The sequence below is a fragment of the Pteronotus mesoamericanus genome, unplaced genomic scaffold, assembly GCF_021234165.1.
Source record: "Pteronotus mesoamericanus isolate MK-2021 breed Mesoamerican mustached bat unplaced genomic scaffold, CSHL_Meso_final contig_657, whole genome shotgun sequence".
Classification (NCBI taxonomy): Eukaryota; Metazoa; Chordata; class Mammalia; order Chiroptera; family Mormoopidae; genus Pteronotus; species Pteronotus mesoamericanus.
In genome coordinates, this window is record NW_026555229.1 from 2,191,559 (window position 1) to 2,218,526 (window position 26,968).

Consider the following 26,968-nt stretch of genomic DNA (forward strand, 5'->3'; position numbering starts at 1 on the left):
AAAATGGCATTCGGCCTCTCTCCCAGCACTCCCAGTTTGCCTGAATGTTGCCCTTCAACCTGCCCCCAAACAGTACCTATCGCCTTCTAATACACTATAAACTTGCAATGTTGTTTAGCGCCTGCCATATGTCACCAGAGCATTCCTGAATCTTTGCCCATGTTGCTCACAGATGTACATCCCAAGTCACTAGAATTATGCCAACATTCAGTAGGTGTCCAATCAGTGTACACCGAGTGACACCTGGTTAAATGATTTACCCAGGTGTCATTCACCTGGAGATTGCCCCTCATAAGGCTTAAGGACACAGGCTTTGGAGTCAGGCAGTTGCAGGTTTGAATCACAGTTTTTGCCACTTAGCTAGTTGCATGACCTTAGTAACTTATTCTTCCTGCTCTTCAGTGTCTTTGGTAATAAAATAGACTAATAATATTTCTCTCCTAGGATGGGCGTGAGGATTAATGGAGATACATATGTAAAGTTCTTGGCACGCGGCAGGCGCCTGTTCCATAAATGCTGGCTCCTTTCCCTGAGGAGGGTTGTTTTTTCTCTTCTTGCTTCTCGTTTTCCTCTGACGGCCTACCCTTTTGATCACTTCGCTGTTCAACAGCAGTTCCCTAAGAGGTCAAGCCACTAAAGGAGGGGCTGGTGTTATCTTCTGAGGCATTAACCAGCCAGTACTCCCTCGCCCTCTCCCTTCCTCCGCCCAGAATGTGCCTGTTACTAAGGAGACAGAACAGCAGCCCCTGACAGGATTTCGCTGGGGTCTGACTCACACCCAAGCAGAGAGACAATGGCTGACCCTGGGAGGCTCGCCTAGGCTGAGGGTGTGGGTGGGGGCATCGTTCTGCAATCTGCTGGAAGAACCCAGCTGGCTCCCTGAGAACATGAAATGAAGTGTTGATCCTCCTGCCTCCAGCGGCTCTGGGGCAGTGATTGACGGCCCCGTTCGGAGGCTGCCGTGAAGTTCTTGCTCGGGCTGCAGTCCTTTGGTGCTGGTGGGCTGTGAGGCCCGGACCCTGGGAGGGGGCCATAGCAGCCAGAGTGACACATAATCAAACTCCTGGCCCTCAGAATGGCACCTCCCCAGAGCAGGGCTGGCAACTGTGGACGATTCACGACTCTGTGTCTGCGAAGGCCAGCCAAGCTGGCCCAGTGAGAGAACTCAACACAGGCACTGCCGTCTCTTCTTGCAGCTTGAATGTGATCATGGGGAGACTCTCAGATCTTAGGTCCTCTGGGGACTCCATTCCTTCCTTCCCAACCCGTCCCTTACCCCTGGGCAGCAAGAGATTGTGGCTTTTGCCTAACCAATTAGCCACTCCAAATGGAGAAGCAGCAGCAGAGGTTAGAGCACAGGGTGGGGGCTGGGCTGCTGTGATCGAGCCCTGCTGCCATCTTCCCCAGCTGTGTGGCCCCGGACAAACCACTCAACTTCTCTGTAAAACTGGGACAATTAGATCTCTTGCCTCTTGCGACTGTTGTGAGGATTAAACGAGTCGATTCTTGTAAAGAGTTTCGGTCCAGTGCAGACACTACGAGCTTACTAGATGTAAACTATTATTGTCGTTCTACAGGGTATGGTTCCTGGGAAGAGAGTGTTCTTGGGCAGAATAAAAATGGTATTAATTTTATTATTTGGCTTTTCTTGGGGAAAAAAATGGCATTCTGGCAAAGTTAGCTCATCTTCCTGCTCTGCTGGAGGGAGTCATGACCAACCCCTTCAGAGGGGGTCCAGCTCCTTCATTTGCATAATCCCTCCCAGGCCCAGTCCTCTATTGGTCAGCCCCGGAGGCATTTACTGTTTCTGTTACAAACTCAAATCCAGCTAATAAAGATGTCAGGAGCGGGGCTAGGAGACAAAGAAAAGACTGAATTGTCTGTGTTTAGAAGGGGAAGGCAAGAGTTTGGGCCCCCATGGGCCTCCGGTGGGAACCCTGCGATGGATAGCTTGGGTGTGGTCCTGTGCCCACTTATCTGTGACTGGTTCAGCAAATAGCAGCAAATGCCCTCGACGGAGGCACTTGGCCCACTGGGGAGGCCTTGTTATTTTGGAGCAGGTAATGTTGAGTTGGTTTACTACCCACTTGTCCCTTGTGTCTTTTAGCCTTGGTATTTCTTCTGACAAAAGCATCTTGGGGGCAGGAAACTTAAGCCACTCTTTGGAGGGACCTTGTCATATTCCTTATGAGGGGGACCCGGTGCTCGTCACACAGGAGGTTCTCAATGAATGCTTGTGAACAAATGCGGAGAGCATGCTTTCTGGTATAGCAGCCCCCAAATTTAGCTAGATCTTTTAGAAAGCCCCTCTGAGTCCCATTCCTATCCCATGCACTGGGCTCTGGGCTGGGGGAAGTTAGTGTGGGGACAGCAACCATGTCACCTGAACTTACCACTGCATGCGCAGAGCGTAGCTCAGTACCTCGCATATAGTGAGCGCTCAACCAACATTTGTTGAATGAATGAATGCATCTAGTGGAAAACCTGCTTATCCTGGAGTTGGGATAGTTGTGCTCTTAACAGCTGGCGGGAATTTGAACTCCTCTTGGTAACTCATCTGGCCCCACTGACCAAATAGGATAAAACAACAAAAATACACCCTCTTATAAGAAACTCAAAGTGCAGCGATTCATAGTTACTACTTATAAGGCATCCTCTGAAATTTGCTATCACTGTGAACCTCCCGATGTCCTTGGCACGCTGCCTCGCTAGCTGCCCTGTCCCTTATTTCTTGTGTTGTGTGTGCAGCCAGTCAAAGGACACTGTTATCTTGTCATTTACCATTGTAGTTGGAGCCATTGCCTCTGTGGGTTTTGGGTTTTACTTATCTTACTATCTTAGATGCACTTGTTCGTTTCTAAAAAGGCAGCATCTTCCAGAAAGACTAGGGAAGGGTCTGAACAGTGACAGCGCTGTCTGTCCCCCCCCCCCGCAATGACAGTGTGGTGAGAGAGGCTCCAGCCCTGGCTCGGGGACCGCTGGCTCCGTGACCTTGGGCAGGTCACTTCATCTTTGAGCCTCATCTCTGGGGTTCTTTCAGATCTTTAATTCTATGTCAACACAGAAGCGTGGGCTTCTCAAGAGTGGAGAGATTTTTAAGTTGGTATACGCTTTTCTGTGAAATTGTAGCTGTTTTTATTTGAAAATTTTTCATTTAAGCTCCTGTTCTGAGTGTAAAAACAGTACTAGCTACAAGGCATTTGTATTTTGTGATTTATTGGGAGTATTAATGTTATATAAGAAAATGGTAGGGTTTTTTTTTGTTAGATATGTTTTAAAAAGGTTTGCTGCATTCTTAAGTGTTATTTTATTATGTCTTGGGGTGGCTTTTTCCTCCATGAACAACAGATTTGTGATTTATAATGAACCTTCACTGCTGAAGTTGGCCATGAAAGTATTCTATGGCCCTACATCATTCCCAAAGGGTGTTCTGGCTACAGGAGCTTCCAGTTTCCAAGCGTATTGCAGAGGAAACCAGGCCGCAAGGTCCTTTTCAAAATCCGGGTAACCTGAGACTAGCCATGCCTACGTCCAGTTACATACTGAGGTGTCTTAGGAAAAAAAAGGGGGCCCCTAGGGATATACCAGCCCAATTCTCTTATTTAGATTAGGCAAACTGAGGCCCAGAATGGAGGCGTGACTTTCTCCAGGTAAAAGGCCCAGAGTAATCCCTCTGCATCTGGGTCTTACTCACCTGGTCCAAATCCCAGTCCCCCAAATGTGACCATTGGTGCACACACCCAATCCATTGCTCATGCCCTGGGTACTGTCCCTATCTCATGATTTGCTTTCCAAGGGCCACCTGAAGGAAGGGCTACTGCTGATTCACTGTTCCCACCAGCATCTACTTTGCCCCAGACACATTGTTTCTCCATCAGCTAGGAACTAATATCCAGCAGAGAGTTTATTGGCATAATTTCTTCAGAAAGAGGCTGGAAGACTTAGCAAGTTCAAACTTTAACATTTTTATCAAGAATCCCAAAGGGCCACCCTTTTCCCCTCCCATCGCCGCTGCCAACCCCCCTCAGGCTTTCTCTGCCATAGGAAGCCAGGGCGCGCAGAGCAGCAACAGCACAGGCCAACCGGCAGGCACGTGGTACATTATCAGTCACTGAGCAAGCAACTGCCTGAGGGCCATCTTTGATAGGGGCAGAAGAAGCCGCTCATGACACGGGAGGATACAGAAAATACAGGACTATCTTGATTCTTCTGGAATGAGGGAGGCTGGATTGGGGCTGAGGGGAGACTTTCCTTTTCTGTTTTCTCAGAAAATATGCAAAGAAAGGCTTCACAAACAACTGAGATTACACAAGTATCAGTTTCCCAAAATTCCCTTTTCAAAGATGGCCTCCCCGCTGTCCATTCAGAGAGCTCGCAGCAGAATCTACTGGGTGTGGAGAGAGACAGGCAGCAGGAGGAATTTAGTTTTCCACAAAGGTTGTTGGTTTTTTTTTCTTTATTGATGGGATTTATAATGCATATAACTGAAGGCAAAGTCCGAGGCCTAGAGAAAGATATGAGGCCCAAGAGAGAGGCTCAGAGATTCTAAAGGCTGCAGAAGGATACCCACCTAAAAAGGCCACTTGAGCTGCAAAAAGGATGGAGCAGAGAGATAGAAAATGGGTAAAAGAGAAAGGGGATGGGGGCCGGGTGGGGGTGGAGGAAAGTAGTTGGGAGGAAGAAGACAAATACCAGTTCAGAAATTCAGACAAAGATATATAGTAGGAGCTAGTTTATATCCCAGGTAGGAATAGATGGGCTGGCCTTAAGGTAAGAACATTTGCTTTAGGAAATGTGAGAAGGGAGAAATAAGAACAGTAATGGCTTCTGGTCAGAACACAACACCCCAAGGGCCCTTCCGTTGGTCGCAGTAGTGATGGGGCTCCCCTAAGCCTCTGTCATGGTCTTCCTGGAGACTCAACGAAGGGTCTCAGGAAACTCCATCCAGCTGGGAGAAGGCAGGGGCTGGGGACCTTGATCTGGGGCCTCCCCAGAGCTCCCAGCAGAAGGTGACCCCCTTTTGCTACTAGACTGTGGCCAGGACTGACTCACCCACACAGGCTGTGCCATCTTCATTGGGCTCGTAACCCCTACTGCACCTCTTGTTGGTCCGACACCTGTAGCTTCCATATGTGTTCACACACACGGGCTTGTCTCGGGGGCACACAAATGGGAACTGGATGCATTCGTTGGTGTCTGAAAGGTAAGGGAGTCTGTTACTCAGGGTGGGGGCATGGGTCCTTGCTCAGGCTCTGCTGTCCCACACACTCTGTGACTTGAGACACGTCCCTTTTCCCTGGGCCTCAATTTCCTCACTTCAGTCCCCTTGGCGGGCTTCTACTGTGTTTGACCTCTACATGTGAGGGGTGCTCAGGCTTTGTCCTGGGTCTTCTCTTCTACCTACCACACTTTCTCTAGGTGGTCCCTTCATACATGAATGATTCCAGACTTCCTATATCCAGCCACAACCTCTCCCTGGGGCTCCAGACTCATAAATCTGTCTAACGTGCATCTTGAACTTAGTAGGTCCCAAATGGAACTTTAGATTCCCTCCAGTCCTCAAACTTCTTCTGCCCCCTGTTCCCATCTTTCCTAGCTCAATCAATGCCACTATCGTCCACTCAGCTGCTCAAGCAGAAATTAGTGCGATCCCCAATTCTTTCTTTTTCCCTACCCCTGCAGGCAATTTAACAATAGATCCCTCCAGCTCTGCCCCCACAGTATCCCTCTCGCCTGCCACCTGCTTCTCATTCTTCTACCACCAGCCTATTCCCAAACAGCACCATCTCTTGCCTGGATTTCTGCAGCTGCCTCTTGACTGGCCTCCTGGCTTCCACTTCTCCCTCCAATCCAACCTGCAATTTGGCAGCCAGAGTGATCTTTGAAAATGTAATCATGTCATGCCACTCTCCTGCTTAGTGGTGCAGGGCCCTACGAACAAAGTCCAGACAGCTTCCTGGGGCTTCAGGACTCTCCTGGACTTGGCCCAAACTTCTCCAGGCACATTGGCCTCCTTCCTGCTCCTCCAACACTTTGAGCCCTTTTCCTGCCTCGTGGTCTTCACTCTCCCCACTGCCAGCAGAGCTCTCCCTCAGCTACTTCTGTGGCTGGACCCTTCTCCTCTTTCAGGTCTTGGCTCAAAGTTCCCCTCTTCTGAGGCCCTTCCCGACCACTCTGTGCAGAACGGTCTCCAGAGAGCACCTTGCTTGAAAGGTTATTAACTCCTGTAGTCCAGCTGTTCACGAGTTGTGGTCTGCTGCCCCCATTAGAAGGAACAGCCTCCAGGGGAGGTGCTGGGCCTGAGTTCCAGGCTCCCCGGAGTCACATATATGTCTGCTGGGTAGTGAAAAGGAGGAGGTGGCCGGAGTGGTGATTCACAGGGTCCTTCCGGCGCACAGGGAAGACTCTGGAATTTCTGTTCAGAGTGGCCAGACTGGGGACATGGAGAGTGGAGGGGACTCATTTCCTACTCAAGCCACCGTTAGCGCCATTCTCCTCCACTTTCTCACCTGGGGTCACCTGTCCACTCAGTGGCTTCCACGGGAACACTTTCTCCCCGCTGTGCCTGGTGCATTCCCCTTCATCCCTCAGGCCTCAGCTCAGACCTTGCTCTCTCTGGGGCATCTTCTTGAACCCTCCCTGGACTGGTTTAGGGCCCCACCTTTGTGGTCTCACAGCCATCCCACCCCTGTCCCCTGCCCCAGCCCTGCTCACACTCTGTGGGCATCACTGTTTACTTGTGTGCCTCTCCCATTGGCTCTAAGCCCCTTGAAGACGGTGACTTTGTCTGTTGTGTTTACTCTTGTATCTCAGTAGCAACCCCATTTGCATGGGGTGACAGACACCTGCAGAGTGGATTTGGGGAGAATACTTCCTGAGGGCCAAAGGTAGGAGGCATCCTTGACCCGACCCCTCATGGCCAGCCAATGGGATGGAAGATATCTGAGAGGCTTCTGGATGCTGAGCCTCCAGGCTGGCCTTCTCCCACTCCCAGTCCTTGGGGGACTTTGAGAAGGTCGCTGGACCTTCCCAGAGCTGCTGTCCCGGCCATGCTCCAGCCACCTGCCCCGCCGTACTGCACAAGGCCACCGCAATCCCCTTCTGTGCTGAGGTCATACTCCATACCCTGGCTTGCTCCAAAGCCCCTGGCAGTGCCCACCTTTGCCTGCCAGGCCCTTGTGTGCTGCTCCAGGGGCTGGCCAGCCTGAAGCTGCCACAGCCCCCAGGAGCCAGGCCTCCCTGTGAGCGCTGTCCAGGCGGTTGTGTGTCTCATGGCCACACTCTTCCTCTCTGTGTTCATGGCAGGAAAGCACCGCCAATTCCCCAAACTGTGGTGATGCTGCCTGCTGGTTGCTAACATCACTCCTGCCTTAGTGAGTCATGTGGCGGTTGTCTTGGCATCTGGAGCTCCAGGGACAAACAACACGCTCCCCTCCCCACCTTTCCACACCTTGTCTGCAGCCTGAGCCTTGCCAGGGCTCAGGCTGTGCTCCCAAGGAGATTCTGGCCTCTGGCCCATTCCCCAGTGTTTGCAGGCAACTCACCCATGCAATGACCGTTTTCGTGCTGGGAGAATCCTTGGCCACACTGCAAGGTGGGCAGAAGCAGAGACATTAGTGAGTTGAGAAGATCCCATCTCAGGCCTCCTCCTAGTCACAACCACAGAGCCGCTGCCACCCGGACCCCAGAATGAGAAGTGCTTTAGCTCTGGGCCTGGGGGGAGCTCCTCCCTGCCAGCATCTTTTCCCTTGCACTGAGAATAGGACACTGGGGTAAGGGGACAGCCAAGAACAGATTTAGTCCAAACCCCTGCTCATTCCCCTCACATAGGACCCATGTGTCTGAGCTGGAAGAGCTAACAGAAAGCGGCCCTCCCGTGGCCTTGCCTTGAGACTGAGGCTGGGTCTCCACTGGGGCAAAAAGCAATGAGGGGTGGGAGAAGCTTTCTGAGGTGTCTGTTCACTCCCCACCCTCTTCTCTGAGATCCTTACCCACGCACAATGGTGGGCGTCTGCAAGCCAGGCTCTCCCCGGCTTCCCTGGGCAGGGCCGACTGGACCAGCGGCGGACATCCCAGCAGGAGGAGGGAGGCAAAGGCTTTGTGGCTGGAATTTGAACTAACTGATTCCGAGACAAACTTGGAAACCTGGTCATGCCAGGCTGTGGGAGCTTTGCTATGTCTGTGTGAGGGTCTCAGGGACAGCAGACCGGTGGTGGGTTGGGGGGATTCAAAACAACACTTTATACAAGACAGGAAATGTTAACCGTGGGTACCGAGCGATGAGGAGGAGCTGGAGGGGATGACTGGGGAGGGGCCATGACCACCTCACCCTGAAGCCAGTGCACGAGTGACAAAGGTTCTTGAGCTCCTGAGGCTGAGGCCACTGAGCTGCCATGGTTTCTGCTCATCCTTACCTTTCCCTGGGACTTTGTGAACTCCCCTACAAGTCTCCTTGTAAGTCTCCTCTTCTGTGTGAATTTAAGTGAGTTCCTGTTATTTGCAACCAGTTGAGCCCCCTCAGAGTTAGAACATAGAGCTCTTCCCTTTAAGAGCCCCCAGAGGCCCTATCCCGCCCTTAGAAGCAACAGGAGGCTTGTCAGAGACTTGGAAAGAGCTGGGAGGGAAACAGGAAACCTGTGGTCAATTTTTAACTCTGCTCACAGTTGGCTGTGCAGATGGTTTCTTGATCTTTGTCTTGGTTTTCCACCTCTGTAAAATGGGTGCAAAAATCCTGCCAATACCCTAGGGCTGTGAGGTGCAGAAGAGATGTGTGCGTGGTACTATCGTGCGAACTATAAATGGTGGGGTGCTTTGCTAAGATTTCCATCATTCCAGAGGCAAAGTCTGCAAATGTCTGGAAATCCATGGGTTTGTGGATCGGGCCTCTTTTCTGGCTATGAGGTCCAGATGCATTTCTCACCTCCAGTGGGGCTTGGTCCTGAAGTCTGTCCTCATCCCGGGGGTAGGGGATCTCTAGCACCGAGTTCATCTCCCCGCTGGCCACGTTCCGGCTTGCCATCTTGCCATCTGGCCATGTCACCTCCACGCTGCTGGCTTCATCCTTCCCTGTTACACAGAAGGAGGAAGGGTCAGCAGCAGCGGAGAGCGGGAGGGGCGTTCTCAGAAAAAGTATCATCATTCATTTATTCATTCATTTAATAAAAAATATTAATTGAGCACTGTTCTAAGTGCTGGCATACAGGGAACAGGGCAGATGCGTTCCTGCTCCTGCAGAACAACACTGTCCAAAAGAACACTCTGCAGTGGTGCGCTGCTCTCTGTCTGCTGTCCAGACGGTAGCCACCAGCCACAGGTGGCTGTCGAGCACTTGATGTAGGGCTAGTGTAATAAGGAACTGAATTTTAAATTCTATTTAGTTTTCATTAAGTTACATGTATTGACAAATAGCCACATGGCTAGTGGCTACCATATCGGAGAGTGCTACTCCAGAACTTACACCCAGCGGGTGTCCAACCCGTGGCCCGCGGGCTGCATGTGGCCCAGGATGGCTATGAATGCGGCTCCACACAAAATCATAAATTATGCATGGAACCTTTTTTTTTTTTTTGCTCCTCCGTTTTCATTAATGTTTGTGTATTTAATGTGTGGCCCAAGACAACTCGTCTTTTTCCTGTGTGGCCCAGAGATGCCAAAAGGTTGGACACCTCTGCATAGGCCAGTCTGCATGAGGCTGTTCTGGTGGGAAGCAGGTTGACTGCGTTGTGCTGGGTTCAAACTTTGGCTGTACCACTTGCCTGGGAGGTTGGAAAGAACATGGTGGGAGGTGGATAGCTGGGTGACCTAGGGACAAATCCCAGCTCCGCAGCTGACGTGCAGCGAACATATTTATATTTCTGTTTATGTCTATATGGATATTTATAGCCTGCTAGGGGCCAGGCTCTTTTCTGTCACTGGGAATGTCCTTGTTTTCAGGGAGTTTCCACTCTAGTGGGAATAGACAGGCAAACAGATGAAGAGATAGGTAACGTCAGATACTGACAAGCTCTAAGAAGAAATCTAAGAAGAAAACAAAAATAGGGGAACGGAGTAAAGGGGGTTGGCTGGGGGCCTTTTCTAGTCAGGGTGGCTGGGGAGAGGCCCTTGTGGAGAAGGTATTCGAGCTGAGATCTAAATAAAAGCTGAGGATAAAGACCCAGACGGGGGAGGGCGCAGGAGAAAGGCTGCTCTAGGAAGCTGAGATGTTTACAAAAGCTGATGGAGAAGCTCAGAGAATATTCCTGGTGAATCCATACATCCAGAGAGCACACATCCATAGAGTAATGCATTACATCACTGGCAGAAAACAAGTTGGAGAGATTTGTCAGATGTTTAGGGGTTGTCAAAACCGACCCCAGTTCCCTGCTTAAGGCACCAGGCCTGTCGCGTGGCAAGGTCAGGCTAATGGTGATGGATTGGGGTGGAGAGGAGAGGCAGCTGAGCCTCACCTGCAGAGAGAGGCTGTTCTCCTAGGCAGCTGCTCGGGGAAGAGGGCCACACTCAGGAGGGAGAGAGGGTGCAGCCCCTTTGTCATCACCCACTCAAGCTGACCAGATGTGGGTCGGTGCTCAGGGGTCCACACCTGCAAAAACACTCCCCCAAGCATCATTCGTGAGCTGAGGAAATAATATATCACCCGCATGGATGTGCTACTTTCCCCTTAATGTGTATAGATACTGTTAAAAAACAAGTGAACCCAAAAAGTGCTGTTCAATTTATAGTAGCTTTTGGTCCTTCTTGTCCATCTGTGGATTTTATAGTGATAGATACTATGAGGACGGAGGGTAGTTTGTGAAACATCTTCATGTATAAATAGGGTTCCCATGTTTTAGAAAAGACTTGGAAGCCACGTCCAGACCTGGCAGAGAAATCCATGCAGAGGTGGCTCTGGGGGTGGGGCTCAGACTGTGTGGTGGGGAGGGACCCGGCTGCTGCTTTCTCCTGAGCCCCAGCCTCCCTGTTTTGAGCTAACGAGGGTGGTGACCAGCTGCCACAACCTGGAAGTGCCAGGGGTGAGGAGCCCCTCCTCTGCGGGAAGGTGGCCGCAGCACCAGGGAGAAGCTCCTGGAGGGAGCAAAGACTCCCATACGAGGTGCAGCTTCTCTTCCCAGAGTCCCTCCCTCCCAGCCCAGCCTTCCCAGTTCTGGGGTTTGCCTTATTCAGCTAGAAAACACTTCTCATAGCCCCTCTACTCCCCCTCCCCTCATTCTATAATAACTCCTTTTGGGGAAGGGGGTAGAAATGGGATTGGGGTGTCAGCTACAGACTTTTTTCTGTTTTGAAGTAATTTCTTTGAGATTCAAAAGACTTGGCGTTTGTAGGGAGTCAAGTGTCCAAATTACGTGGCATATGTAAAAAGTAAGCACTTTTTCCATTAAAAAAGGAGACAAAGAGAAGCAACTGTTTCTCACCTAAGCCAACAGAACAGCTACATGAATACATTTTCCAGACTGACTGAAGTGCCACAAATAACTCCAAAGAGTTGCCGAATATTCATAGACAATTACAAATTTACATCCTGTGTTTGCGGCACACAGTTCTGAGTCCTGCTCGCTCCCTTCCTCCAGGCCCGGGGGAGGGGCCAGGGCTCCGCGATGAGTAAGCTCTGAGAGCACATCTCAGGAGGACTTGCCCCTCCGCCGATGATTATTTTGCTGACTTGGATTCTCTCTCGGGGCCTCGGTTTTTCCATCTGCAAGATGGGGGTGTGACCTAGAGCTCTAGCACTTCTGGGGAGAACGGTCCTTCTTCCCTGGAATGTGAGCCCTGCCCAGCTGTCACCCTCAGCACCTCCACCCTCAGCATCTCCATCCCCTTCGCAAAGGGCTTTCACTGTGTGCAATAATACAAGAAAACATGTACCCCTAACTGTTCCAGGTGACTCTTGCTGTTAGCGCTCTAGACCCTCACGGCAGCTCCATGAAGAAGGTACTAGTTTTCTCATTTCCATTCGAGAGCTGAGGGAGCTGAGACTTGCTACCTGCTACACCCTTTTTCTACTGATCTACAGGCCAGACCCACCACGGCCGAGCATCATGCAGGGGTCTGGGATTCAGAAGGAAGGAGACGGGCCCCGGCCCCACCCTGGAGGAGCTGAGTCCTGGGTGGGCCATGGACATAGTGGGTGTGTTATAAGAAGCTGGGAAAGTGCAGCCATAGCATCGGTACCACTTGGCGAGAGAGGTGCGGTTAAAAGTCATTTAGACTGGATGTTGCAGAAGTGTGAGAGTTCGAGGCAGAGAAAGGAAGGAAGGAGCATGCCAGGCGGCGGGTGCAGCATGGGCAAAGGCATGAGGTGTGACAAGGGCCTCTGTGTTTGATGAGCAGGGAGAGGCTCAAACTGGAGAACGCAGAGTGTGAGAATACATATTAGGTGGGGCGGATGGGAGAGGAGGCCAGGAGGGACTTTGGAGCCTTAGCATGTGTGGCTGAATTGAACCTTCCCAACTCCTCTGCGAGGTGGGCGTTTTATCCCCACTCTCCAGATGCAGACATTGAGGCTTGGTGAGGTGAAGGGACCCGCAGGTGCTTGAGCTGGAACTGGAACCCAGGCTCTGGTCCCCAGGCCCAGATGTTCCCTCTGCCCCAGACATCTCAGGTCTTCAATCAGTGGCGCAGCCAGGGGCCCCTGCCTCCCAGACACTGCCCGGGGCTGCCTGCCTGCCAGGCCTGTGGGTCCTGTGAGCAGAGGTGGGTCCACTAACCAACCAGGCCCTCTGGAAGCTTTTAAAGAACAAAGGCCAAGCAGGCACAGAGAATTGTGCTTTTCAGAAGAATTACAAGCAAAACAGATGGTGGGAATACAGTTGGTGGAATATTTTTGCACTTTAATAAAGCAATTTTCACGTGGGCCACTGAATTTTCCTTCCCTAAATGAGCACCAGCCGGCATGGAGGCAGCTCTGAGTCACTTGCAAACAACTAGCTGAAAGGGAGGTGGTGTGTGTGGGTGGGAGGCGCCCTCAATGCCTGGGGTGGGCTGGCCGAGTGGGGGAGCCCTTAAGGGGGCAAGCAGATTATTGGCACTTGTTTTCATTTTCTGGGTCTTGCTGAGCTGCCTCCGCCCTCTGCTAGCCAGGGCGTGGGATACGCAGAGTGGGTATGCAGGAGCTTGCGTGTGAGTTCAGAGCAACCAGGGGGCAGAGGGGGCGTCCAGCAAGGGCTGTGAGCGGAAACGCTCATTTATGAGGCTGGCAGGCCATCTGCCCCAGGAGGAGCAGGGAAAGGTCAGAGAAGGGTGGAGAGGAAGGAGAGACAGGCCAGGGGCTCCCCTGAGCAGGGCGGCCGGGGTAGGGGCTGATGCCTCCAGAAGGAACAGTCCTGCAGGATGAAGTGGGGAGCGCTCTGCACCACACAGTGGGCCCTCTGGGGACCCCCCCCGCCCGAGAATGAAACATCCAGGTTCATTTTTACTGTGTGATCCCCCACCGCCTGGGCCCTCCAGATGCACGTGAGGGTCTGAGAGGCTGAGCCCTCTAACTGGCCATGCAGAGATGAGCCAACAGATGAGCTGCGGGGCAGGGGCAGGGGCTGGGGTCGGGGGGAAGGAAGCGCCCAGGAGGCTGTCTGCTGATAGGCACTTGTGTGCATGCACATACATGTCCACACACTTACCACTCCCAGCTGCAAGGTCAGGAGGAAGCAGGGGTGATTCGAGGAGGGAGGAAGGAAGCAGGGTCAAATTGGGGTGAACAGGAGCACAGTGAGTGCTGGAAGGGGAGTTCCCTGCAGCCCTCTCCCTTTAGAGGCCTCTGTTGTCTGGCATAGCTTTGGGCTCCACATCTACTTCTCAGTAATTCAGGCCTTTAAGGCAAGAGTTCCTTGCATTCATGTTTTGGACATGACCATTCTCACCCCAAACACTGCAAGACTAACTGTCCATCAACAGGGAACTTGCAAGGTAAATTATGAATGCTGCCGCACAACAAAATACTGTGCAGCAAAACATTAAAAATAGAGCTGCCATATGATCCAGAAATTCCACTTCTGGGTACTTAGACAAAGAAAACAACATTAATTAGAAAGAATACAGGGTCCAGCTTGAGTGTGGTTGGTAGGATAATAATGTGTGTGTAATAATTTATAGTTTTAATTTGAACATTTAGCCTAACGTGTCATATGGTGTGCTTGAGTGTGACATTGTTGTGTTACAGAATTACATACTTATAATTTTGTAATAAAAAAAGGGTTGTTATTTGTGCTGGACCCTGTATATGTACCCTCTATGTTCACTGTGCATTATTTACCATAGCCAAGAGATAGAAGCAAACGAGATGTCCATCAATAGAGGAAGGGATAAAGAAGACGTGGTATATAAATATAATGGAATATTATTCAACAATAAAAAATGAAATCTTGCAACTTGCAACAACATGGATGGACCTACGCTAAGTGAAATAAGTCAGACAGAGAACAACAAATACCTGGTACCCCTGGCCCCTGGGCTCCCACTAAGCTCTGCCCTTGCCCAGCAAAGCCTGGCTTTGGTTTTCCCAGCTCTCCAGAACTCTCTGTTCCACCTGCCCTCTCGGCCTGGCTCTGGGAGCCCCCGACAATTTGGCCCTGGCCTGCCTTCCAGGCTCCGCTCCCACCAGACCATTCCCATCTCATGGACACACCGGGCACCCTTATCTCTGGGCCTTTGTTAAAGCCAGCACAGCCCCTGGAATGCTCTCCGTCCACGCCTTCCAAACTCCTACCATCCTTCTAGAGCTAGTTCTAGGCTCATTTTCTTGGGAAAGCTTCCCAGAGCAAAACTAATGTGTCCCTCCTGGTCCTCTCATAGCTGCTGGGCCAGGATGACAGCACATCCAAATCTGCCTTGCGCCAGAGTTCCTGTGTCCATCTGCCTCTTTCACTGGATTGTGAACCTGGAGGGCAGAGGGTATTTCTTCTTCTTCTAATCTGTCTCTTTTTCACGTCCCTCTGTGTCTCCCCCAGACCCCATCTCAGTCTATCCCTACCCTGTTCTCTTTCCTCAATCCTTCCTTCCATCCACCCTTTCCCACCAGGTCCTTCTCTTCCTGCCCCATCCATCAGGGGAGCCTGTGCTATGCTGGATCCATGAAGATCCTCTTGAACGTTGGAGTCTTGGAGGTGCAGGGGTGGAGCCTGCCTGGCCCTTGTTGTGTTCCAGGCTACTGGCCCTGCTGCCTGCTGAGCTGCCTCGGAAAGTCTCACTGCCAAGCCCAAGGCGGACCCAAAGGTCCAGTCTCTAAGAGCAGCCTTCCTTAAGTGGGGTGGATCCCGGCAATAGAGAGGAGTCTGCAGGGGGACCCATGGAGCCGTTTGAGCCAGACTTCAGACCCAGAACAAATCCCTTGGCTTGCAAAATGCAAGGATTGGCAGTCAGGAGGGGCTCCCAGCTAGATGCACCAACTGTAATTCTGAGAACGGGGAGAAGACAGTTGTGAAGAGTCACAGAGGCTCATGGGCCCCTATGGTCTTACCAAATTACCTGGTTGGGGCTGCCCGGTTGAAGAGCAGGTCTGTTCTCTTGGAAGGACAGATACTGGCCAGGGGAGAAACCCAGCCACACCCATAATACATGTCTTAAAAGAGCAGAGGTAGTCTGTGGGATGTGGAGAAGGAGAACCAGCCCTAGCCCTGGCCTCGCCATTGATTTTCTGTGTGAGTCTCAATTCTCTTATCTGTACAATGGGGTGAGGGTTGATGTCCAGCCTGACACCTGGAGGAACATCCCATCTATGATACCATGGCAGTCATCTTGGGGCTTGGATGATCTTACTTGGGTCACCCGGTAACTGAGGGGATGTGGATGTTCAAGCAGAAAGAGGCAAAGCAGGAGGACCTTGGCTGGCTCCACACAGAACAGCCATAGAAGGCTAAGCAGTCAAGTCACAGTGGCCAAGATCTCAGACTGTGGTGTCTAAAAAGATGGGGCCCAAACCCAGCCCTCCTTGCTTTTTGAAAGTGTGATTGGAGCAGGTTGCTTAATTTCAGCCTCAGTTTCCGGACCTATGAAATGGGGTTTATGACTCATCATGTTATGGTGAGAAATGAATGAGGTATTTTATGTAAAGCCCTGAGCCCAGTGTCTGGGACATACTAAGTGCTCAATTCATGTTGGCTACTGCTGTTCTGCAGGAGAGGCCCACATATTTAAAAGTCATCTTGCACTTCTTTCAGGGCCAGCGTAGCAAATGACTGCCTTAAAAGTGATAAAATGTCCAATTACAGGCCGACCCATCCAGGGTGAAACGGCCCAAGCCCATGCTCATATAACCTGGCCTTGGGTGCCCTAAATATTTATGTTTCTCTTTCAGACTGCATAAAAATTATGTGTTTCCTATAACAATCATAAAACATATACACGTAAAAAAACCATATGGAAGAAAATAAAAATGACGCAGTCAAGCAGGTCTGGATTTGAATGCCATCCCTGATTTATCCATTATGGGGTCTCGGTTGAGCAGGGCTCTTAATTGTTTGATCCTCAGTTTTCCCATTGTACATGGGGGTGAATAATGCCCATCACATAGGGTAGTCGTGAGGGCAACATGAATAGTGAGAGTAAAGTCCCACTGTGCCTGCAATGCGTTAGCGTCACCCCATCAGCCCAGCCACTTAGAGAAAACGGCTATTCACACTTCTTGTACTTTTTAAAATTTTTTCTATGTATATATGCTATGTGAATAATATTAACATACCTGTATACATATGTGTTTATTAATTTGAGGGTACATTGCTTATTCTTTTTCTGTTACCGTTGTAGCATAACCTTGTAGCATTATACTCATGAGGTGCTAACCCATGGGGGAGGGTGTCTGATTTTGAACCTAGGTATATGTAATTCAAATGCTTTTTAAAAAAATTTTTAAAAAAAGATTTTATTTATATATTTTGAGAGAGAGGGAGAGAAACCTCAGCATGTGAGAGAGATACATCAGTTGGTTGCCTCTCACACGCCTCTTACTGGGGACCTGGCCCCAACCCAGGCATGTGCGCTGACTGGGAATCAAACCAGTGACTGTTCCGTTCTCAGGCTGGCACTCAATCCACTGAGCCACACCAGCCAGAGCTCAAATGCTTTAACCATTGAGCTTGGTAAAGACACTCTTGGCTTTCTACCCGCACCTCAGTGTTTCTCAACATTTTTTCATTACCGCATCTCTTCCTCAAGAAGCCTTTTTAGATTTTTATTTTCCTAATTCCATCCCTCAATACATTTTCTTTAAAAAAGGTTCATTTTGAAATAATTATAGATTCACAGGAAGTTGTAAAGACAGTACCGCGAGATCCTGTGTACATTTCATCTGGCTTCCCGCAACGGTTATCTCTTCCGGAACTACAGCACAAGGTCAAAATCAGAAAATGGACGTCGGTACAAGCTGTGTGGATAGTTCTATGTCATTTCATCACGTGCAGATTCGCGCAACCACAACCATTGTCAAGATACAGAACCGCTCCATCAGCAACAGGACGTCCCTTAGGCTGTCCCCTTGCAGTCACACCCCTCTCCTTCCACCATGTCTACCCCGCAGCAGCCACTGATCTATGTTCCATCTCTACAGTTTTGTCATTTCAAGAATGCTATATAAATGGACTCAACAGTATGTGACATTTTGAGATTGGCCTTCCCCCGCCCCCCACACACCGTAATGCCCTCGAGAGCTATCCAGGTTGTTGTGTGTGTCAATAGTTCATTCCTTTTTATTGCTGAGTAATAGTCCATGGTGTAGATAGACCACAGTTTGTTGAACCGTTAACCTATTGAAGGGCATCTAGGTTGTTTCCAGTTTGTGTTATTACAGATAAAGCTACCATGAACAATCTTGTATAGATTTTTTGCGGACATAAGTTTTCATTCATCTGGGATGAATGCCCAGGAGGGCAATTGCTGGGTCTGATAGTAGTTGTATGTTTAGGTTTTTGTTTTTAAAAGAACTGCCAGAGTATTTTCCAGAAGAGCTGTACCATTTTACATTCCCATGAGCAATGTATGAGAAATCTAGTTTCTTTACATTCTTGCCAGTGTTTGCTATTGTCACCAGAGGTTTGGTGAGACACTTTAATCACCGAGCCAACTCTCAAGAGGTCAGGGAAATAGCTGGGTTGGATGAGTTTGGTGCAGGCCCCTGTTTGAAGAACAAGGCCACAGCCTGGACAAATGGAGAATAAAATGCTTTGACTCTAAGGTGAATAACTGAACCCAGGCACCAAGCTGGGGACTCCTGTAAGGGGTGGGGCATGAAAACCTCCTTCCTGAGCCCAGGTCTACCTCAGACCAGAGCTGCCTCCTATATAGCTGGTGTCTGCCACGGCTGTCGCAGTGACGTGGTACCTGGAAAATGCTTGAGCTGTGAGCCCTGCATCACTCAGCCTGATGCCAGATGCAGCTGCAGGACTCACTGCCCATCAACAGCTCACTGCCCACCTCGTCCCTGGCCCCGACTCACCCAGGCCAAAGTGTGCCACGGGTTCCATCTCGCACAGGTAGCCTGAGCCTCCGTCGATGATCCTCAGGTGGGCCCCGCTCTTCTTGGTGTAGAGCACAACCTTAGCCCCCCTGGCGAAGGCCCCAAACTGGGTCCGTGGCACCACTCGGAGCCAGTTGTTGCTGAAGCCCTGCAGGAAGGGAAGAAGGCAGGCCAGCATCAGCGGGGTGGGCGGAGGAGCGGGGACCTAGGGCAGGGCAGGGAGGGAGAGGGAGGGAGAAGGAGGAAGAGAAGAAAAGGGGCAGAGGAAAGGGAGAGGAGGAGGAAGCTGGCAGGGAAGGTCAGTGAGGAAGACTGGCTGGAGTTTGGGAAGAGAAACACTGGAAAAGAGGAGGGAAGCCAATAGACTCAGGAAGAACAGTTTCCGAAGATGTGCCCATGGGAGGCAAAGGGGCAGAGGGCTTCCCCTGGGAGGCAGGCCTTCTGGGAGGTTTACTGTGCTGCTGGGGATTTTTTTTGCTTCCTCCAGGCCCCGGCTGTCCATTTCTCAGGACGAATCCTGAGCTCCTCTGCCCTCATCCACCCTAGGCCCGGGGGACCACATCTGGCTGGGCTCTGTGGTTCCTGAGGTCCCCACACACCTGATTTCCCCGGAAGACGGACAGCGGCTGAGCCATGGATTCTCCGTGGGACAAGATGAGGTCCAGCATCCCATCTCCATCGAAGTCTGTCACCACACCCCCTGCAACAACGCACATTGCATTCTGGCCATTGGCCAGGAGACCCACGGGGGAGGGGCCTTCCGCCCAGCACCGTCCACAGCCGGGAGTCGGGGAGGTGCTGGGGTAGGAGTCTGAGGCTGGAAGCCCGGCTCCTCCCCTTTCTAACAGCCATCCCATGAGAGAAATTCATGGAAGAGGGGTTCCCTTTCCTTCCCAGGACTTCTGCATGGGCACGGCGGGCACTAATTATTCAGACCATGAGGACTTCTTCTGGTCTTTATATTATACATGTCTTTTGTATTTGCACAGTTTTTGTCAATCTGCCAAGTGTTTGCTTCTATTCGGTTTCCTTTTGGTCTTCACTACACTCAGGTGAGAAGGACAGATGTAATTGCCTGCATTTAATGGAGGTGGGGAACCAGACCCAGATGAAGTCACTTTTCTAAGACCACCAGCAAGGCAATGGCAGGACTGGGTCTTGGGACCCCTAATCCAGTGTTCTTTCTTTGACACCAGGCTGAGTGCCAAGAAGGGAGGGGTTGGACTTCAGGACCCCCAACCTCTCCTTTCTATCCCACCCATCAAGGCATTGCCAGATAGATCCTTGGCCCCAGCCACGGCCCCAGCCGCTCTGGGACTGGGAGGATGGGCCATCCATCCCCTCCTCTGCTTCCTGACTGACGCTTTCAGGAACTTCTTCTTCACTCTCACTCCTGCCCTAGGGTCTTATCCCTTAGAATAGGAGGGACTGGAGGAGCCCTGTGGTGCAACTGGATGCCCCATCCTTCCCTCCCTCATCCCAGGGTATGGGCAGCGCTGAGATGGGAGAGGGCAGGCTGAGCCCTTAGGTGCCTCACCTGTGCCCCGGCCCTCAGGCTCCAAGGCATCTCCAGGATTGAGCTCCTCAATGAGGGGGTCGCCGTGTTCCCTGCGAATGACGCTGTTGGAGAAGACACAGGCCGTTCATGGATGAGTAACCAGCTGGGGAGGCCCCATGGCTACCTGGACCTAGAGACCTACTGGCTTACTTCATTCTCTGTCCCTTGAACATCCCTGGGTCCCACTATGCATGGGCTGCAACCTGCCTGCCTGCGGAGCCACTCTTTGTTCACAAACACTGTCTACACCCTCTTCTTGGGTTTTAATTTACGTTGGTAAATATTGATTTTTTCCTTCTCTAATGGATGAATTATAGACAATCTTGGGAAGGCCAGTTGATGGATGGAGAAGGGACAAGGACACCGCTACCTTCAAATGACCTTTACTTTCTTTCAAGTGGCCCTAGGTTTCCAAGTTCCAGATGGTAGCTGGGTTCAAACCCCACTCAAATGCCACCTCCCCCAAGTTCTCTCTGGTTGTCCCGCTAGAGGCAATGCCTTCCTTCTCTGCCTTTATCACTTGCCTGGCCTTTATCACTTTCTGCCTGTGTCAAAGCTCTGTATAAATGCATCTTATCTCCCCAGTTAGACTGTGAGCTCTTTGCAGGCTGGGCCATGTATTATTCATCTTTGCGTCTCCACAGCATCTAACATAGAGCCAGGCTTTTGGAGCACTCCAAGCACACGTCTGTGGGATGCATGGATGAATTCCAAAGGCGAAGGGAGGGAAGGGGTCCCTTTGGGTTGCAGGGGTTCTGTCTATTTTGAACTCTGAACGGCAGTAATATTTGCTCCAGGAAAGTCCACTGTGAAAGTCCTGCTCTTTCTCCACACTGAGCTGACTGCTTCTGATGGCTGTGAGCATTCCTTCTCTAATTTTTCTCCCTCATTTGATTTTCCCAGCCTTGGGTGCTCTGCCCTTAATGTGTGGAGCAATGCTGGGGAGCAATCAGAGGGCCAGGGGGCATCTGTATGCACCCCTCCGCACACACAAACTGCAGGTGACTGTTGTCCACCCAAATCACAGAGTCACCAGAGGGCTGTGATGTGGCCGGTGCTTTCAGGAGGGGACGGGGGTCCATGGGGCTGGAGCCCCTGGGGACTGGATGGCAAAGAGTGCTGGCAGAACTGCAGGGTGTCTGCAGGGTTGAGCAGATGCCCTGAGAGATGTCCTCTGTCCACACGGGGCACATGTGCTGAGCACAGCCACGTGTGCATTTTGGGTAGTGGGCAGCGTGCCTGGTTGCACTTGCCTGTGTGCACACTTGCTGGAGGCGTGTATGCCTCAGCCTGCCGACACCCGCAGTCCCTTTGACCGCTCGGGTCCTGCAGACTGTCAAAGATGGGCAGAGACACCTCTTGGTTCAGGGGACAAGGCAGTTAAGGGTTTCTAAGGATAAAGCCCGCAGTTCCACCGCATGTATGTCTTCACTGAGCAAGTTCTTCTGCAGCAAGTTGTGTGCCGGGCACTGTGTGGGAGCCTGTGGCCGTGGTGTGCATCAGGAAGAGAGGGGCTCAGGATCCACGATGACAGGGAACCTCATGCAGAGCACTGAAGGGCTGAGGGCAGGCAGGGAGAGTGGGGCCAGGGAGGGCGCAGCTGGGCAAGCTCGTCCAGATGAAGAGGGGGGAACGAGGCAGAGGGTGTGGGCGCCACGGGGGTCCAGGCCCGGCAGAGCCCAGAACTGAAAGAAGCTGGGGGTGCTTGGGGCTTAACTCTAACAGGGAAGTGGAGAGTGTGGAGGCTGCGGACAAAACTGGTAGCCGTGGGATGTGTCAAAGAGAAGGCTTCTAAAAGGTTTCAAGTGGAAGAGGCATGTGGCCAGGTTTGTATTTTCAACTGCTTGTTCTGCAGGACTAGACACGGGGAGGCGGCTGGAGGTGGGTACAGGAATCCGCTAGAGAGAGAGCGGGGGTAGCACAGGGCAGAGAGAGGAGGACAGGTCAGAGGAGTCCTTAGATGGATACGTTGTGTGACCACGCGTGTCCCAGGTGATGCCTGTTGCCCTGCCACTATTCGTAGTGCCCCCTTCCACTCTCACAAAGCTCCCAGTTTGGGCAATGCATTCTCCGGTCACCCTAGGCGTTGCTGTAGGACTTGCAGACTCAAGCCCAGTGCCTCCTACAAGGAGCCCACCGTGTTCCATTTGGTGACAGGGGTAGGTGGGTGCTAAACTTCCAGAGCTGTCGGCGGTGTGGGGGCCTCAGCTGCATGCTCAAGACCCAGCCATCTGCCACAGGGACGTGGGGCACAGTCACGTACCTGGGAAGTAGCTTCCACTGCTGCTGCATTGAAGCAGACACACTCACGGGGCAACTGCTTCGTGACACTAAGGACAGCCCTGTGCCAGGCAGCCCGTGGGGTGGCCCAGGGGGGCACTGGGAGGTTTGACGGAGGCCAGGCAGGCAGGCAGATGGACAGGGGAGGTGCCTGGGTTCTTGGGCCACAGAGCTGAGAGCACTAGACTCCTTGGTGATCAGGGACCCTGGCAAGTGACACTTTATTAGCCAGAGAAGGAAGGCAGTGTCTCTGTTAACGAGCAATTGATCTTCTGCAATTAATCTGGAAGTTGTGAATAAGCTTTTTGCAAGGCACCTAATTAGTAAATCTGGTGCCTTCAGGGGGTGATTACATCCAGTCAGGATTGATGCTTTGTTAATAATTATATTTTAAACATGCTTAGTCCCAGCTCTTACTTTTTATTAATAGCTGGGGACCTCCTGGAGGAGAGGATGGGGACCTAGGGGAGCCTAGCAGGTGATTGGCCTCTTTCCTGAATCACCCCTTGGCCCACCCTTTTCTCACCTCCCCCATCCCATCCTGAGCTCCATTAGCATATTTCATACCAGGAACAGGCCCACCTCAGGCCAACAATGGTTCTCAAACTTTATGCCTGATGCCTAATGTAGTTGTTAAAAATAGATTCCCGGGCTCCACCTCCTGAGGTTCTGATTCAGGAGATCAAGTGGGCCCTGGGATTCTACTCTAAGCAAGCACTCTGGGTGACTGATGCCGACGGTCTCCGGACCCTTTGTAGACAAGGATTGCCTCTGAAAACCCAGTCCTTCCTCCCCGGACACATGCCCAGATGCTTGCGATTTCTTCCACTCTGTTACTTCATTTGACTTGTCTACCATTAATGGTCTCATCCAGCATTTCCCAAAGGATGTCTTGTAGAACATGAGTCCCAAGATAAAAATCTTTGGAAAAAATGTCCTGTGGTCAAATCTATCTGGAATGTTCCACCCACCTTTTGGGGAGTAAAAATGCTTATGGTCATTTAAAGGCTCTGAGAAGTCCTGCAGTCAATAAACCTGCCTGTATTTGCTTGACCCAGTTGTACCTAAACAGATTTGACTCTGTAACCACTTTTTTGTGGTAGGGGGGATTTCTATCCTGTGGAGCTTGGCTTCTGGGGGTACTTTGGGCCATATCCCCTCTGCCCACCATCCCCCCCAACACTAGGAGGCCCACTTCCTACCCAGAGTTCACCCTCCATGCCCGCAGCCTCTTGTCCAACCTCTGTTCTTCCCTCCTTTCTGTTCCTTTATCAGGGTACCTCCTTCTACCTCAGCCCTTGGAACTCCCCTTCTGAGCTCTACACCTTCCTCCCTGACCCCAGCTGTCAAGGGTGAGCAGGCATGAGCCAAGCCGAAGCATCTACCGGAAGAGGCGGTTGGCTGAGGAGCTTCGGTGGGCGAAGTTGTTGAAGAAGATCTCTAGCTCCTGGTCATTGTCAAAGTCAGCGGCGATGACTGTGCGGACAGGGGAGGGCATGGAGAACTTGGGTGAGGCAATGTCCTGGGAGGAGAGAGGACTGCAGGTCAGCAGACAGATACGTGGGAGAGTGGGACTGGGTGAAATGCCCATTCCCCCACTGTGTGTGTGCAGTTGAAGGTAAGACAGCCTGACCTAATGCCTCCTCTCTTACCTCCGTGGTAAGGGAGCTGGGGGGCTATGTTTAGAACTACAGAAACCTCTGGCGGCTTGTAGAACAACAAGGTAAGAGGTAAGAGGAACAGTCTCAATTCAGACCAGCAAGGCACACAGCTGTTCCTAATTGGGGTCACATGTAGCCCTCCCATCCATCACTTGAAGAAGCACAGACATTAGCATTCCCATTTTATAGGTGAGATAACTGAGTCCTGGAGGTGGAGGGGAATTGCCCCTAGTCATAGCTAGTGAGTAGGGCCATCGCCAGGGCTTCTGATTCCAGATGCAACACCCTTTCTAGTACACACCCTTACTCCTTAGTGAGAGTCAGGGACTTGGTGGATACAGGAAAGGGCTGTGCATTTGAATCCAGACTTCTTTACTGATGCGCTGTGTGATCTTCGGCAAGTTACTGAACCTCTCAGATCTCAGTTTCCTCATCAGTAACATGGGAATAGTCATAGTGGTCTAGGTTGTGAGGACTGCATGTAAAATGCTCGGTGCAGAATGGGCAGGAGATAGATCACTGGCAGTCTGTCCTGGCCTTGCCCTTGCTCTCAGCCTCATGGAACGTGGCAGAGGCCACCTTTGGCTGTGTTTTTGCTGCCTCTGTTCCCTTATATTGTTTCTTGAGAGTCTTTTGATTTTTTTAAAAGACATTTACTTTGGGGAGTTGCAGAGATGCTTGTCCAGGGCTCAGGAGGGACCCCAAAGTGCGGACAGGGCCTCAGTGGACCTGGCAAAGGGTCACAGGTGTGGGGCTTGCCTTTGGAATAGAGGGAGAGCTGTGTAGGGTGACCTTTGGGCCCTGGGAGCCTGCCTGAATCCCAGGGCCCTTGTGGAGGGGGCTGCGAAGGGCACGGTGGTGTTTTCGGGAGTGCCCCTCTGCGCCTTGGCTGGCCTCGTCTCTGGGCTTCATACTGCAGGCCCCCATCTGTTGGCTGGAGGAATGAGCCGGCCTGGGGCAACTGGTGAGCTGCCTCTTCTGGAGAGGCCAAGGAGGGAGGTTGTCCCCATCAGAGCAGAAAGGAAGCTAAGAGCCCAGCCAGGTGGCCGGGGCAGGGTAGTGGGGGGTTGAGCAGGGCATTAAGAGCTGGGAAGCAAAGGCCTCAGGATCTCTAACTCCTTATTAAGCTATTGATCCTGTAAAAATGGAAACCTGCATAGTTCCCGTGGGGTTGCCCCACTGGACGCCTGGGCTTCCAAGATAATGTATGTAAAGCGCTTAGTGAAGTTCCTGGCACATGGAAGACACTTGATAAATGGGGCATCTATTATTATTATTATTATTATTATTATTATTATTATTATTATTGCTCCTGTGAGCTCTGGGGAGGACCCATCGGGAGGTTAGCAGGGCTCCTCAGCCTCGGCACACTGATGTCGGGGCTGGGCCATTCTTTGCTATGGGGCTGTCCTGTGCATTGTGGGGTGTTTAATAGCACCCCTGGCCTCTGCCCACTGGATGCCCCTGGCCCCCTCTAACCCATTTGTGACAACCAAGAAGACATTGTTTGGTGTCTTTGAGTAGGGGCAAAAGTGTCTCTGGTTGAGAATCTGGGTTAGAACAAAAAGCTGAATAAAGATGAAAATCCTCCATGATCCCAGGATCAACGGCCCGAGTTCAGGGCACGCCTCCCCCGCCCCCGCCCCCCCCCCCCGCCGTCCCGCCCAGAGAGCCTGGCTCTCAAACCTCTGAAGGGACCGAGCAGCTGGGCCTGAGCACCCCGGGGTGGCTGCCTATGGGGCAGGGAGCTGGGGTAGTCACCCAGACACAAGGTTCCTGGAGACTCCCCTGGGACAATCAAACCTCCGGCAAATGCTGGAACTTTCTCAGTCCCTTAGGGGTTTTTGCCAAGACCAGGGTACCTCCAGAACAGTCCTGACCCCTCGAGATCAGCTTCAACAGTCCATTGTCCTCCATTGCCCTTCTTGGGAAAGCCCCAAACTCAAGCTCATCAGGCTGGTGGCACCTCCGTTACTGTCACCAAACAGCCCCTTTGAAGAATTCTTGGCATCACAGTCTGTTGGCAGCTCAAAGAGGGGGCATAGAGGGGGGCTTGCCCTCCCTCTGTCATTTGTCCTTAGGGGGCAGCTGCTGGATGTGGCCTCAATTTCCCCACACCCCGACTCCCCACTGTACTCTCAGGCAGAGCCTCAGCTGGCAAAGCCCAGGCTGTGGCTGCAGATTAGGTTTTCCAAGAGCCATCAGGAAAAACGCCCCATCCAGAGGATGAAGTGCCCCTCACAGGACCCGCTTTGCTCTGCCCACCTTCAGGGGCTGCTGCTGTTGTTCTGTGCCACTCACAGGACCCCCTTTGCTCTGCCCACCTTCAGGGGCTGCTGCTGTTGTTCTGTGCCCCTCACAGAACCCCCTTTGCTCTGCCCACCTTCTGGGGCTGCTGTCTCTGCTCCGGCCACTAGAGATGTTACGGCAGCCCAGGCTGGAGTCTGTCTTGGCCTCAAGGAGTTACAATACCTTCTTCGTGCCTCCTCATGCCCCTGTGCCCCCAGGCTCTGCAGAGCCACAAGCTCCTTCTCAGCCTGGTGGGAGTACAGGCGGGGCTGCATCCCCAGGACCTGCCAGGGCCACTCACGGTGCTGGGTGGCGGAAGGGAGGGGAGAGGGAGGGAGAGGCCCCTTCTTACCCGAAAGCGGACCTTCCCGTGGGCGCTCATCTGCAGATAGAGGCGGTGGGGGCCGTTCCAGTTGCCATAGACGATGTCCACTTTGCCGTCCCGGTTGAAGTCGGCCAGGGCCACACCTCGCCCATGCTGGTGGGGGTCGTCCACACCTGGGAGGAAAGGCGGGGGCCCTCAGGTCAGTGGCCTTGCTGGGGCTCCATGAAGAGCAACAAGAGAGGGTGACCCTCTGCTGTCCCTGCCCTCCTGGGCACAGGTGGGGAGATATGGCTGGAGTCTCAGAATTTTCCCACAGGGGTGGGAGGTAGGACAGCCATCTAGTTCAAAAAGGAACCAGAAACCTGTCTTCAAGTATCATTTGCCCACCCAGCACAGTATTTTTACTCAGTTTGGGAGTA

General features: G+C 52.0%; 2 protein-coding genes across 2 annotated transcripts in view; one reads left to right on the forward strand and one right to left on the reverse strand.

Annotated features, from left to right (window-relative positions):
• GOLGA7B (golgin A7 family member B) overlaps positions 1-19,036 on the forward strand; it is a 39,177-nt gene extending 20,141 nt beyond the window's left edge. The window contains exon 6 of the transcript XR_008529780.1: positions 18,924-19,036. The gene's annotated coding sequence lies outside the window, so the exon portion shown is untranslated. The remainder of the gene's footprint in view (positions 1-18,923) is intronic.
• CRTAC1 (cartilage acidic protein 1) overlaps positions 4,470-26,968 on the reverse strand; it is a 134,309-nt gene continuing 111,810 nt past the window's right edge. Inside the window, exons 7-15 of the mRNA XM_054581322.1 lie at positions 26,577-26,722; positions 23,660-23,796; positions 19,974-20,056; positions 19,036-19,136; positions 18,416-18,584; positions 8,921-9,066; positions 7,545-7,587; positions 5,053-5,196; positions 4,470-4,588 (exon numbers count right to left, since the gene is read on the reverse strand). Coding sequence (XP_054437297.1) covers positions 4,470-4,588; positions 5,053-5,196; positions 7,545-7,587; positions 8,921-9,066; positions 18,416-18,584; positions 19,036-19,136; positions 19,974-20,056; positions 23,660-23,796; positions 26,577-26,722 — 1,088 coding nt within the window. The remainder of the gene's footprint in view (positions 4,589-5,052; positions 5,197-7,544; positions 7,588-8,920; positions 9,067-18,415; positions 18,585-19,035; positions 19,137-19,973; positions 20,057-23,659; positions 23,797-26,576; positions 26,723-26,968) is intronic.